General features: G+C 36.8%; 1 protein-coding gene across 6 annotated transcripts in view; it reads right to left on the bottom strand.

Annotated features, from left to right (window-relative positions):
- PGPEP1 (pyroglutamyl-peptidase I) overlaps positions 1-15,010 on the bottom strand; it is a 92,790-nt gene that overhangs the window by 69,459 nt on the left and 8,321 nt on the right. For 3 of the 6 annotated variants that reach the window (XM_072405019.1, XM_072405022.1, XM_072405023.1), the window contains 2 exons: positions 10,479-10,705; positions 8,735-8,952 (listed from right to left, as the gene is read on the bottom strand). In XM_072405019.1, the coding sequence (XP_072261120.1) occupies positions 8,760-8,952; positions 10,479-10,705 (420 nt within the window). In that variant the 3' untranslated portion in view covers positions 8,735-8,759. Of the gene's footprint in view, positions 1-8,734; positions 8,953-10,478; positions 10,706-12,456; positions 13,045-15,010 lie in introns of those variants that run through there. The other 3 variants (XM_072405024.1, XM_072405021.1, XM_072405020.1) reach the window with 3 other exon arrangements.

Here is a 15,010-nt window from a genome sequence, read left to right as displayed (position 1 = left end):
TGTTTTTTTATGATAGGATAAAGGTTAAAATGGGTTAAAAAAGAAAAAAAATAATTTCTGAATTCATTACACTGGTCAACAAATATTTTCTTGCCAAACTGATTTAAGTCATTTTAGGTTATGTTTGATGCACATATTACAAATATGGTATTGATTTTGCGAAATTGGCTCTAGTTTTTTAAATTAAAATAACCTCATTGAAAACAAATGAAACATGAAAATTAAGCAAAATTAAACTAGATATGCCTACGTATACAAAACTTAATTTTTTAAATACCTAGTTTCAATATATTCTCTCTTCAGTATAATACCAGAACTAATCACAAAGAAGTCATTGAAAAACTCAGTTTGTATTATTTCCTTTTATGCTGATGATCAGGACAATCACATTGAAGGCTCCAGCAGTATTCTGCCATCACGTGTCTATCCCATCTGCTCAGATACCTTTCTTCCATCACCTTTATATCTTGTATATCTCCCCTTAATCCTCACTGAAATCGCCAGGGTTTTCTGGAAATATTTGCAAATGGCTATGGAGATAGTGTATCTTTATGTAGTAAAACCCAATTTTCAAAGTTTAAAAGCAAGTTTAGTACCAGTTCTTCAAAATGTTGTGCTTCATGGTTACCCAAAAAGTTCTTGACAACCTTAACATAGCTGTGCCAGGCAGAAGCTTCAGTATCATTTATCAGTTTCCAAATGGGGGGTCCATCAAAGATTCCTGCTTTTAATTTTTCAGTACTCAATCCAGGGAAGAATCCACAGATGTATTTGAAGCAATCTCCCTCCTTGTTCAGACCTCTAACAAATTGCTTCATAAATTTTTAAAATATTTTGGGCATTGAAATGTGAGGAAATTGGGCATTTAATGTGTTATATATACACACACACACACACACACACACACACACATATAAAAGCTTTTTTTTCCTTGTTTTGGAAATGTGTTAAATAAAAAAACATGTGCTATAAATGCTAATTACTATATATTCTATTTTTTTAAATCTAGAGTATGTATTTCTATTGGTCTGGTCTTTGTGCAAAGCAGGTCACCCATTTGAAATATGATGAAGAGGTACTCTATGTATATAAACAATCCAAAAACACATTTTTAATATGTGTGATTGTAAAGTGTTTTAATATATATTGGTGTTTTTTGGAATAATAAATTTTTTTGTATGTTTCTTAACACCCCCCCCCCCCCCAAATGGTTTTTTGGGTAAAAAAAAAAAAAAGTTGCTAAGAGCGGTAACCCTGAGTCATACTCGGGGTAGCTAAACCAATGTGAAACAATAGCAAACTCAGTACACGATCCTTATACACTCCTCCTACACGATCCTTATCTTTTCTTCCTCCGGCCGGCGTCCTCCGCATCTGATGAGTCACTGGGACTTCCCTGGGATGTCGGTGCACGCAGACATTCCATTCAGGGCGTGGCGGGAAACTCAAATCTATTTGTATTGCATTCAAAATACAAAATAACTGTATTGAATGCAACACCATGGATTTATATGTGTAAAAGCAGTAAATGGTCTTTCATGAACATTTTACAGTTTACGTATAATGTTTATCTAAAAAAAAAAAAATTTGACATGATTTTGTGTTTCCAACTTTATTATACAATTATATTATACTGTAAAATTAATTTTCATAAAAACAATGTACTGCTTTTAGACATACATATATCCAGACAGAAATGAACCGCCCAGGAGGTTAGTCTAGTAGTTCTGGCTTTTGAATATGAAACCATAATTGTTCCTAAACTACTGATGTTTTTTGGGAAACACATATTTTCCTTCTTATGTTTGAACTAAAATTATTACAGTAGGGGAACCTCTACTATAGACATATTTTAAAATACTTAAAATCCATCAGCGCCAAAGTGTCCAAATGCCCTCATTTTGAATTAGTGGTACTACAATGTATTTGTTTAACAGCGCCAAAAAGTAGCACACTGTAACACTAGAATGTTATTACCAAAATTCTGTTCAAAGCCGATAATATTCTAACCAAAATACATTGAATATACGAGTTACTCTGCTTTGCAAAAAAGTTCCAAAAAGGCTTTTCAGGGGGCCTGTTGCACTGCAGACTGCACAAATTCCAATGGAAGGCTTAACAAATTTAACCAAGCAGGTACACCATAAAGAAGTTCTCTAAAGTGTTGCATTTTTACACATGCATAGATTCAGATAACTACAAGACAGAAAAGACATTCAGGTCCCCCGCACATATTTAATGTTATCATTTAATAAAAGACAATAATGTATAAATTTAAAACAACACAATTATGTGACATACATCACAAATTACTACAAAAGTAGTAAGTTGTCACTATTTTAATAGGTTATTTACCAACCACTGCAATCTAGATAATTTATGCCTTTTAGCAAAAGAGGTAGAGTCTCTACAATACCTGCATGCATATTCACTTCTGAACTGGCAGTAATTATACATATAGTCCATACATTGACAGAAAGATCTGAAGCGGAAATCTGAAGGCACTGCCAAAAGTAGGGTGCATAAAAACATAAATATACAAACTGAGGAGGTAGTTAGACACATTTCACATTCAATTTTTTTCTAGAGTTAGGCTTAATATAAACGCAATAAAATAAATTGGTGACAAAATGTTAGCAACAGTACCTATTTTTATTTCTCGGAATATTTAAAATGACTAGAAAAGGTTTTCACAGTTTGTAACGGAGGGTTGATGCTCTACACTGCAACCTTCACTACAAAACGCTGCACACATTGGATCTACATAATAATATTTAGGGAGACCAACTGAAGTTTTATTCCCATTCTAGGTTATGTATCAGTTAATAAAACAGTTTTCTAACCCAAGGCTGGATACTGTTCCACTTCTTTTCTAGGACATGTATTCTATATTTAAAACCTTAAAAAGGCTGGAATATAAACTATTGCCTTCAATACATTTATACTGACTAAAATTAAACATCATCATCAACCATAGCATTCAATTGGAATGAACTTAGCTCTGTTCTGAATATGGCACAGTGTAATATGATGAGAAAGATACATATATGAAGGGTAAAACAGGAAGATTCCTGTTGCATACATTTGCAAAAACATGTGAAACACCTTGATATATTAGAAGTAAACCAGTGTGCCTTCTTCCTATAATTCATTCTATGGCCATCTCTTCCCAGGATAACAACATGCATGAGCCCTACCATATGTCCTTATACCTACTACATACCATTGTCCACTATATACTATATATTATTCTTCCTCCATACCATCCTCTAATATATTCTATCCTATACTAGGTCTTATACTTAGTATATATCATCCTTTACTATACTTTCTCTCTTTATTGTATGCTATTTTATATTACATATATACTAATAATATATCATTCTGTGCTGTATACTATACATACTGCATACCATTCTATACTATATAATATTCTGACTTGCCTACTTTCCTTCATAAACAGGTCCACAGGGGCAATAAGAGAGCTGCAATGTACTGCTTATCCCACAGCATCCTATTAAAGAAGCATCCTATTAAAATATCATTTATTGACAAATAAAAACCTTGTCATTATGTAGGTATATAACACCGATATACTGGGAGCTCTATTCGGTATAATGGTCACAATGATCTCTACACTTTTAGCTGAACCCCAGTCCCCTTCCTCAGTAGATCTAGAGAACACAAATGATACATTCAATTACACAAATACTTGTCCAAGTTATTTTCCCAATTTCAATTTTGCATTATCAAAGTTTTTTTTAAGTTATTTTAAAGTAGGTGCATACCAGAAATTTAAAATCACAGTTCCGGTCTGTATTTAAAAAAGGTATTTTTACTGTTATCCCTCCCAATTGTCAATATATATCTCACATATTAACCGAATTCCCCAGTGATCCTTGTATAAGTTTAGGGCGTTTGGCTGTTCTCAGGTACTCAAGGTTCTCATGGTCTGTAAAGACCAGGCCTGGGTGATGTGCTCCTTCCAGCAGGTAGCACCATTCCTCGAAAGCAGTATTAATAGCAAGTAATTGGCTTCCGTGAAAATGAGATGGGGCTCAGAAAACACTTTGGCCCAAAGCGCAGAGATAGAACTGGGCCTACTGTGATCTTAGAGGCATCTACTTCCAAGGCAACAGAATGCCTAAGGATGGGTGCTGAGATAAAGAGCTGTTTCAGCTTCTTAAAAGCCTCCTACACGTCTTCTGACCAGAAAAAAAAAGTAACCTGAGAGCTTGGTTAGAGGAGAGACAATGGCAGAGAAGTTATTGATGAATTTCCTGTAGAAATTGGCGAAGCTTAAAAATCCTTGGACTCCTTTCTTGTCCACTGGGGCCAGCCTTTTCAGGATAGTCGAAACCTATTCAGGATTCATGGAAATCCCTTCCGTAGAGACATTCAGGCGAAGGAACTGAATAGTGTCTTTTTCAAACTCACATTTCTCCGGTTTAGCATTGAATCTGCGAGTACGGAGACACCCAAGCACCTTGGCCCAATGTTCTTGCATTGGTTCAGGAGATTCTGGAGGTGCAATCGGTTGTCAGGACTCAGTGGGAACAGGTACAGAGGTAGCACATGAGGGGAAGCCCACGGCAGACAAGGTAATTCCACCCTTTCCATCGGACGCTGCCAGTCAATTTGAGTAGCTAGTCAGATGAGTTAATTTAAGGAATTTGGTATTCCAACTCAGGCTAAATTATCTTTCAGCTGTTCAGAAAAGCCGATGCAAAATTGGTGTTGCACGGCAATGGCGTTCCACGGAGTGTCAAAACTCCACCGTTGAAAGTCTAACATTCTTCCACCGGCCTACGACCCTGGCGGTGGTGGCCCAAAACTGGCCTTGATCCAGAGAAGTATGCAGGTAAAGGTACCTTCAGTTCAGGTGCAGGAAATGATGATGGGGGTACAGAAGCTGAAGTGCTAGTCAGAGACAGGGTATAATCAACTGGAGAATATAATCCAATCTGAACTTCCTGTACAGAAATTGTATGTTCAGAGATTTGTTTGCAATGTTCATCCAATGGTAAGCCATTCCCAGAAGTCTGCATTGTGGCTGGATCCCTGTTACAGGTCCAGCAGGTAACACGTGATTACCTGAGGCGCCGAATGTAAGTGACCCCCGGTCTAAACCAGCGCACCCTGCAAACCCCGATGGGCCGGTGACCCTAGTGGTCCCCAGGCTCTCTCCACCAGGGGGTGACGCGAATCAGAAGACTTCTGCTTGGGAATGGTGATGAGGCCGGAAAACAGCAAAGTGGCTGGACTGGCCAAGGTCAGGTCAGGTAACAGGCCGATATTAGGGCAGGCAGCAGGCAAGGTGAAGGTCAGGTAACAGGCCAGGATCAAACACAGAGAATCCAAAAGTGACTAGCTGGCAGAGAGGTAGGAAGTGCACTGAAGATCTAGCAACTGGAGAGGTTTAAAAAAAGCCCAAGAGCCAATGGCAGGACAGGACTGAACAATCAGTAGATTGGCTGCAGCATCTACTCCAGAATGGTGTAAAATTCATGGTTACAGGGATGCAGGTGATGCTGAAGCATGCTAAGCAGATGATCTGTGAGTGGAGTGGTAACATTAGCACAGGAAATGCAGGTTGGATTGCAAGAGCATATGCACAGGATTAGTCCTTGTCACAAAACAAAGCAATAGCTAACTCTGCACACAATACCAAAGTTTAATTATCATAAACCTGTGACATTTTAAACCCCCTCTTTGCTTTGAAAAGCAGGCAACTCCAGGTGCCTTCAGATTTATCCCCTCTATAGCATGATTGCATCCCCAAAAATCTGTGATACAAATACCAACCAGTTTTATATTTGGCAGCTGTGCCCCCTTCCACTTTTGCTCCGTAGATGCCTATCACTTCATTCATTACAAATCACAGTAATAAACAGGTGCAGGAGGCTACATGAGCATCACATAAGATATAGGTGGAGCAGGCAGGCAAATGAAGGTATCAGTTATAGCAGGTAAACATTTGAAGGATAATCTCTTCCCACAGGTACACATTATTTATTAGTACTCCTGAAATTCAAAAGTAAAATGTGTTAGATTTAATTAAAGAAGTTTAAACTATTCCTGTTTGGATTACCAGTTTTCATCTTTGAAGACCTTGAATGTCAATAAAACAGTGCACAGTACAATTTTAAAGCATTTTATGTAATTACCTTTATACAGCAAGATAACTTGTAATGTTCTACTGAAATTATTCATAGCCCATGTGCAGCAGAAAACTAACATTTTGGCAGTGGCTAAAAGTCCTTGTCTGACCTCCTGGCTTTTAACCACTCAAACTTTAAGCAAAAAAGAAAATTTAAACATAACAAGGAAAATTAGGTCTGCAACATTATTTTGATAAATACTAAATTACTTACTACGATTTCAGTCCAGTATCTAAAAATTTCCAGCCATCAACTATATTTCAATCCCCAGATTAAGGAATAATCTATATTTTTAGTATTGGGCTGCAAACATGCATCCAACCTAAAATGTAATGATAAAAAAAAAAAAAAAAAAAAAAAAGAGCTAGAACCTAAAGTGCATGGAAAGGTTCAACTGCCTTTAAATGTTCTTACATTTTAAAAGTTTTCACTACAGGTAGTCCCTGGGTTACATACAAGATAGGGACGGTAGGTTTGTTCTTGTTGTTAAACGCAGTTAGGACAGATGTTTGCCTCAACATATTAGGCAGCGTGGTGTCAGTTTCTGTATAAAATCCTCACTGAGTTAATCACAAACAAAGCAAAAAAAAAAAGTTTATGGGCCCTAGACATTCATTAACTTCTAAAGCAAGCTGTGCTTTGATATGCAAAAAGAAACAACTGCAGAAATTGTCTTGGTCATTAAAGAGTTACAAGATAATACAGAAGAGCTCCGTCTTGGCGGTTTGCAGGACTTGCAGAAGAAATTTTTGGCAAAACACAGCTACCTCCCCCCATCAAGCCTCTGTCTTGCACACGAACGAGCAGGGAAGTGTTCGTATCTAGGAATTGTCCATATGTCGGATGTCCTTAACTCAACTCAGACTACCTGTATAATATATTATAAAATGTACCTTTAGTTGTGAGTAAAAGGCTCCTTAATAGTGCTATTTCACCTGAGTTCAGAGTATTAAAAGTGGTTAGAACACTTGACTGTTTAAAGAAGTCTAACACTATGAAAGCAGAGTACGATTTTTCACCTTTCACTTCACTAGTATAATTAAAACACCAACGAACAATGTAAGTCTAAAAAAAAAAAATCCTGAGGAAGCCAGTAGGCGAAACGCATCGGGCTAATGGGACTAATCCCTTAGGACCCAATGCAATCACTGTGTTTGAGCACAGATGGACTATGTCTAGCTTAAGAGTCCATTACTGAGTAAAGCATGTTGATTGAAGTGTTGCCACAAAAGGCATTTCCTTGTTTTCTTCTTCCAATTTCCATATTTACCATTTTAAGTTGAAATATTGATTAAATTAGCAAATAAAACCTCTAATAGCAGGTAAATCAACTAGAAAGAAAGAAAAGGTTTGCGGCTCACAACTTGATTTACAGAATTGCTTATGCATTTAGGCACATTAAGTGAAACACATGCAAAGTGAATACATGCAAATAAATACCCAATACCTGTTTACCAATACATAGAATATAGGTTCATTGGGAACTATACATACGTGCTCCTAACAACAAAACAATTGAGGGAAAGAAAGAGGGGGACCATGTTTACGCTGAAAAAAATCCGACGCTTTTCGGCACAGATAGGCTTCTTCAGGGATAATATAGTGATCAAGCTTAACGGTCAGTATATGTATATAAATTATTATAATAAAACTTCAGTACATAAGTAAAACACATTTAATTTGGTCTTCTTTATTGTAAGCCAATCATTAGATCTTTTTAGAGAACTATTCACCAACTTTTTTGAATGTACCTTATACAATTACCTTTATCATATACTATGGACATTTTTGTGTATTATGTACCTCATACAATTATTATGTATTAAGATGTTGCTTTTGTATATTCTACTAATAACTCTGTCTTTATATACATATACAGACTGCTAAGCTTGTTAACCATCTTATCCCTGAAGAAGCCTATCCGTGGCGAAACGCGTCAGATTCTATTCAGTCTAAACACGGTCCCTCAAGCAATTGCAGATAGGACAGAGGCTGGTAATGACGGCAGTAAATGATATTATTATAAATCATTTATCAGTAAATGATATATATTATAAATGATATTTTTTAGAGAAAAAAAAAATGTTCTCACTTCATCAAATCACAATCTACACTGCCATCAGTAGTTCCTTTAGAAAACCATTTTACGATTGTAATAATGCCATACACACTGTCGAAAAGCCTTTAAGAATTTTAGGAACTACTTAAGTTAGAATACTTCACTTTGGAATTCACAAGGCACTGAAAACTGGCATATAGTATAAGTGTGCATCAGTTATTTAAAGGTTACACTGTATAAATAGAGCACTCTACTCTCCAGATTGATCTTTTTTCTATCTAGGCAATTAAAAAAGCTGTATGTTAAAAAGTAGAAAAACTTAAAACACCTGATTTATTACTTTAGCTTATCAGATTTATATTAAAAAATGCTCTTCGTTTGTCCCTTTACATTAAAGCCGATACAATTAATTAGTTCTTGTGGCAGTGGTGGCAGATAACTTTTTTTTAAAGAGGATTAAACAACCCTTGTCAAAACAAACACATTTTAAGTGGAAAACCAAATCATTACCACCCCCCCGCCCTTTAGTAGCTCTGTTGTCAGGGATTTTGATGGCAAGTGATTTGATCTTCTGATTGCTCCAGCATGTCCAGAATACTATTTATAATAGTCTGTAAAGCGAAGCCCAGTTGTGAAGCTGTATAAGGCTTTCCTAGAGGAGGCACATGAATGAACACAGATTTGCCCTGGCTCTTGTACAAAGAGGTATAATAGGTGAAGTCACATAGGTATCTAAAAGAAAGAAACAGCCAATTACAAATACGGTACAACCAGTTAGTTGGTAACTGACCAAATCTGTACCAACCATATTTAAATCTAATAAGCAATTTACTTTACTAGTGTGCCAACTGTTTACATACAGAGCTCTCTTTAGTAAAATTTTCAGCCAGGTGGGGGGAAAGCTGTAGCCACATAGTCAAAAAAAAAAATAGGGGAAGACAACATACTTAGTGTTCTCAATTGTTTATGCAATAGATATCCAGGAACCTCTATTATTTTCTTTCTAATGCCTGCCCCTGTCCAGTTTTTTCACCCTATGCCCCAACAATCCAACGCCCCATGTAGTTTGATCCAACTTCCTAGTGTCCCATGTTTTGTTGGTGTTGAGTGTAAACACTTGTATTTTAATTAATGTAGTGTAAAAAGATAGGATTACATCACATTAGCATTAAAAACAGTGACCCCCCCCCCCAAAAAAAAGCAAACATTTGTTTAAATATAAAAGGGAAAGCCACCTAAATTTATACCTACCTTTTACAAAACTATTTTCAATTTTCAACTCCTAGGCGAACTTGGCTTTTGTTCAACCACCATATCTTAAAATACTTTATTTTTTTAACCTAAGAGTAGTGATATGTCAGTCTTTCTGAAAGGACAATTCAGAAACTGGCTTTAGGCTTTATATGAATATACTTTTAAGCAGATGAATAGAAACAACAAACACTGGCAATGAGAAATAATTTAGACCAAGGATTTTTTTTACTAGTTTATTTAGTTGTAAACTTAAAGGGTTTGATTTATCAAAGCTCTCCAAAGCTCATCAGTTAACCCAAGTTATCCAGCAAACCTATTTGTTAGCAAATGTTTCCAATCCTGGACCAGATCCATTTCAAGTTTAAGCTTTAATATATAGTAGAAAGAAAAGACACTCACTGTCAGTTATCCCGATTGACTTAGAAGAACACATTGATTTAGAAACCTTCTTACTATTAGCCCTGGCTGCCAGGAAGTAATGTTCTTATCAGGGACTTAGGGACTTGTGTGTTCTTTTGGTACCAAATGTTGTAAAAGCCTCTCTGCTGTGAGAAAATGTATAGTGTTTTGGCAAACAGCACCTTTGTCTGTGATGACTCATAATTAACTTTGTCAAGGGCATTGCAGATTATTCTAATATTAATGATGCCTGGTCCCATTATTTGGATTCATGGTTTTAGAAAGCAATACTTTGGAAACATCTTCCCATCACCTCTTGGGTGCAGGAATTCCAGTAATCTTTTAAAATTTTAATGCAGCTTCTTGGGAGGGCGTCCTGTGCCACCAAGGGAGCATCGTGCATTTCCAAGATATTTTTGCATTTCCAATAAAAATATTGGCACCCATTGTATGTTTCTGGAAGGTTAGGTTGGTTAATGGTCCCATATAAAATCCCCTATTTTTAGGTTCACCTGTGTATTTAGCAAATTGCATTGAATACAGTAAATCTTAGAAAATCCTGGTAAAAAATAAGTTTTTAAAACTTGAGTTAAATAGACCCATACCTGCCTGCATCTGTAGATACTGTAAATTGAACATCCATTCCTGCTGCTCTTTTGCAAATGGTATCCATGTCAATAACTGAGTGTAGGCATTCTGGACCTCCAACCACACAACATTCTGTATCTGGGCAAAATTGGCGAACATCCAGACCATGGTAACCTTGGTTGTGACCACATTTTTCTAGTGTCACCATTGTTGCCATACTAGAAACTCCAACATGAACTATAACCTGTAAAAAAAAATAAATAAAAAAAAAGGGTTGTTAGCTATATTCTACACCATAGCGTAATCATTCTTTCAAATGAACATATAAAGATTTAAATAAAAAAATAAAATAAAAGATAAGGACCCCAGACTGTTCCAAGGGGTCTTTGGAGCCTGATTGATTATATCACATCATTGAGCACCGTTTCATCCTTGACCTACTGCTGCATCAGTGGCTACATTTGATGAATTCCTTACCTCACATCTATGTGGAAAAATTACAATTACACAAAAATCAATCAATATAACTCACAGCCTAATAAATGTACCAAAATGCATTAGTGAAGATGCCAAAGCTGCTCATTAAAAAAGGAGGACTTGGACATCATATAATCTGCGTGGCGCAGCAATGAGTCAACAAAATGACCGCAGGGCCCAGTAATAGATTACAATTTAGCAAAAATGGTGGCTTCACTTTTAAAATGGCAGACATTACCTAGATGATAACTGTAATCCAACAACATTTGTGACAGACTTGGGAGGAATACACAAAGCAATGTTTACAGGAGCCAAAGCTGAGAATAGACAATATAGGGAGGGGCCTCAAAAGCAAAGGACACTGTGGTTAACACAATTTAGTTAGTAATAGCACTAGCAGAAAAGGTAGCTGATGTAGAGAACCATTTGCACCACCTTTTCTTTCAAACTGTAGGAATACCAGAATCTGTAAACCTAAAAGTTGTACACCTGATGTGTGTGGTGGTTATTCCACAATCCTTGAGAATAATGTCTCATTGCAAAGTTGAACATATTCCATGTTTGGGCTCCCTACATGAAGATTGCCCCTGAGCTCCCTGCTGCTTGAAAGATATTTTGACTTTTCAGATAGACACCACATTTTACAGGCATACAGTTCACATCGCGAATTAGTGGCAGGTAGCCACAAATTGTTGCAGTTTGTAGATTAGTAGTACATAGATACCAAAACCCTTATTTCGATTTGCCAGCATAAACTCCAAAAAAAGGATACAGTTCAGGGTAAAATTCATCCTGCAACACGGCATATTACAATGCCTGATGAAGAGATACTTTAATCCACCAATACACACACTTCAAAAGTTTCTGGACTTTTGTTTAACTATTTATTAAGAATTTCAAAAATAAATTATATCCCTCTTCTACAGTCACCTTCCAATGCATTTTCCCAAGCATCACACCTATTTTTTGATGCCATCAGCAAAAAATGTTTTTGGTAGAAAGTGCAACCACTGAAGCACTGCTGCTTTCATATAGTCACATGAAAATCATCTTCCCCTTAAAGCTTTTTTAAAGGATCCAAAAAGGTAATGAAAATCCGGACAATAGGCAAAAGACCAAAAGGAGTTTCTCTTTGCAGCAAAACTTATAAATTTCATCAATCTTCTCAACACGACGCCACATCTTTTATACTAAACTGGAAGGTCAGTCAGCTTGCCATGACACTCTCAGACAGAACAAATTAACACTCCTCCCACCCTCACCATTTCAACTTTTGAAGACTATGTGTATATATAATACACACACACACACACGGTATGGAAAAATAAGTACTGAACACGCCAACATTTTTCTCAGTAAACAAATTTCATGGGGTAACTGACATGAAATTTACACCAGATGTCAGTAACAACCCAAGTAATCTACACATACAAAGAAATCAAAACAAATAAGTCCACAAATCAATTTTACGTGTAATAAAGTGGAATCACACAGATAAAAAGTATTGAACACACTTACTGTAATATTTTTTTTTTAATACTTCAAGATGCCTCCTGTGTGAAGAAACTAATCGTATGCATTGCTCAGGTGAGATTTTGGTCAATTCTTCCACACAAACTGTCTTCAAAGGTTCTGAGGGCCTCTTCTATGAACTCTGATCTACAGTTCTTTCCATAGATTTTTGACTGGATTCAAGTCAAGCATTTGACTGGGCTATTCTACCAGTTTTATTTTCATTCTCTGAAAGCAGTGGAGAGTTTCATTGGGCGTGTTTGGGATTCATTTCATCTTCAGCATCCTGGTAGATAAACATTTCTCCATTCATCCTTCCCTCAATTATATGAAGTCTGTCAGTAGCATATGCTGAAAAACAGCCCCAAACCATGAAGCTCCCACCTCCAAGCTTCACTGTTGGTAGTGCCGTTTCTCCTCCAAACATGTCTTCAATGACATCCAAAGAGTAAAATTTTGGTCTTATCTGGCATCAATTAGGACTAAACCAGATTATAGGAATTTGCACTGATAGGGGGCAGGACTGCTTTCTAAATACTGATAGATTTTAGCAGGTTATGCTCTTTATGGAGCCTAGAGATTTATTAACTTCTGTAGCAAGCTGTGCTTTGATATGCAAAAGGAAACTGCAGGGTTTGTCTTGGTCATTAAGAGTTACATGAGGCTGCAGAAAGAGATATATAATTACACATACATACATACACACACAGTAATGGACAAAGATATTGCCACCCTTGCATTTATGTCAGAAAAATGCACCATTTCTCCCAGAAAATGATTGCAATTACAAATGCTTTAGTATGGTTATGTATATTTCTTTTGTTGACACTGAAGAACACAAAAATGGCCTGGACAAAAATATTGGCACCCTCAACCTAATACTTGGTAGCACACCCTTACCGGGGGGGGGGGGGGGGGGGGAATCGTAGTCTGCTGCAATAATCAACTGAGTCTTTTACATCTCTCTATTGGTATTTTGGTTCACTTTTGCTTTGCCAGCTGCTCCAGGTCTCTCAGTTTTGAAGTGTGTAACACAGAGAGAATGGAGAAAAAAACAAGAGCAAAGACATGTCTAAGGATTTAAGAACTAAAATTATATAAATGCATGGGCAATCCTAAGGCTACAAGACCATCTCCAGAAATATTAATGTTCCTGTGTCCACTGTGCATAACGTTGTAAAGAAGTTTAGAGCCCACGGCACTGCAGCTAATCTCTCTACGGGGACGAAAAAGAAAGATTGATGATATGTTACAAAGAAGAACTGTTCGAATGGTGGATAAAAACTTCAATCAACTTCCAGACAAATTCAAGCTGACCTGCAGGCACAGGGAACAACAGTGTCAGCTCAAACTATTTGTCACCATCTGAATGAAAAGGGACATTATGGCAAGAGATCAAGGACGAACCCACTGCTGACACAGAAACAAGCCTCACTGACAAAGGAGGTTGATAAAACTCACCCATGAAAGCAACAATGGAAGCAAAAAAAAAAAAAAAAAAACACACACACACACACACACACCAGCTTTTTGGTAATGCACATCACTGGATTGTTTACAGAAAACTACAAGAAGCCTTCAAATAAAAACACGTTCCCTACAGTCAAACATGGAGGAGGTCTACTGATGTTTTAAGGTTGCATTGCTGCTTTAGGCACTGGAATTCATTTACTGTTTGCATGGTATTATAAAATCTGAAGACTACCAAGAAATTCTGGGGTGCAATGTAAGTCAAAAGCTGGGTTTCAAAGCAGGAAAAAGCACCTAGAAAAGAACAAAGAGAGAAAGACAAAGCGCTGGAGAGTCCTAAAGTGGCCAGCAAGGAGTCCAGATCTAAATCCAATAAAGCAAAGCAAGAGTGGCCAAAAAAAAAAAAGATCTAAAAGGAAATTTAAAAGACTAACTGATTGTTACAGAAAGCGATTTCTTCCAGAAGTGTGTGCTACCAAGTATCCAAGTATTAGGTTGAGGGGGCCAATAATTTAGTCCAGGCAATTTGGACATTTTGCGTGGAATGTCTCAGATTATTTTTTTGCTTCCAGAACTAACAAAAGAAATAAACATGACAATACCAAAGCATTTGTGTGGTGCATTTTCCAACATAAATGCAAGTCAATAATTAATATTATAAGATTAGATATGTTTTATTAACAGCCTCTGTGATTCTTGAGCTTCAGTCAGCTTCTTTGCAACAGATGGTCATCTCTATTATTTACTGGTCACCTGGTGAAATTTGGTGAAGCTGGGTAGCATTGGACACCCATATGGGCTATCCTCAGACAAGTCTTATTGCACACATAAATCTTGGTGGTTTGATATATAGGAGGACCACTACTGTTCTGGAAAGTAGCCAAGGCTGTTTTGAGAGGAAAATTTCTTGATTATACCACCTCTCGAATGAGGGACATTCCATCAAAATATATGGATGCTTGTGGCAGGGTACATAAAGCCATGTAAATTTAAGAAAGAGACCTGTCTGAAATAAATAGGTTAGAATGTCTTAATTCTGAACAGATTTGTGACCATTGATAGTTGCACTATGATCAACACATTAGGGGAT

The sequence above is a fragment of the Pyxicephalus adspersus genome, chromosome 3, assembly GCF_032062135.1.
Source record: "Pyxicephalus adspersus chromosome 3, UCB_Pads_2.0, whole genome shotgun sequence".
Lineage (NCBI taxonomy): Eukaryota > Metazoa > Chordata > Amphibia > Anura > Pyxicephalidae > Pyxicephalus > Pyxicephalus adspersus.
The sequence above is the reverse complement of the archived record's forward strand: the minus strand, read 5'-3'. Positions and strand labels throughout refer to the sequence as shown.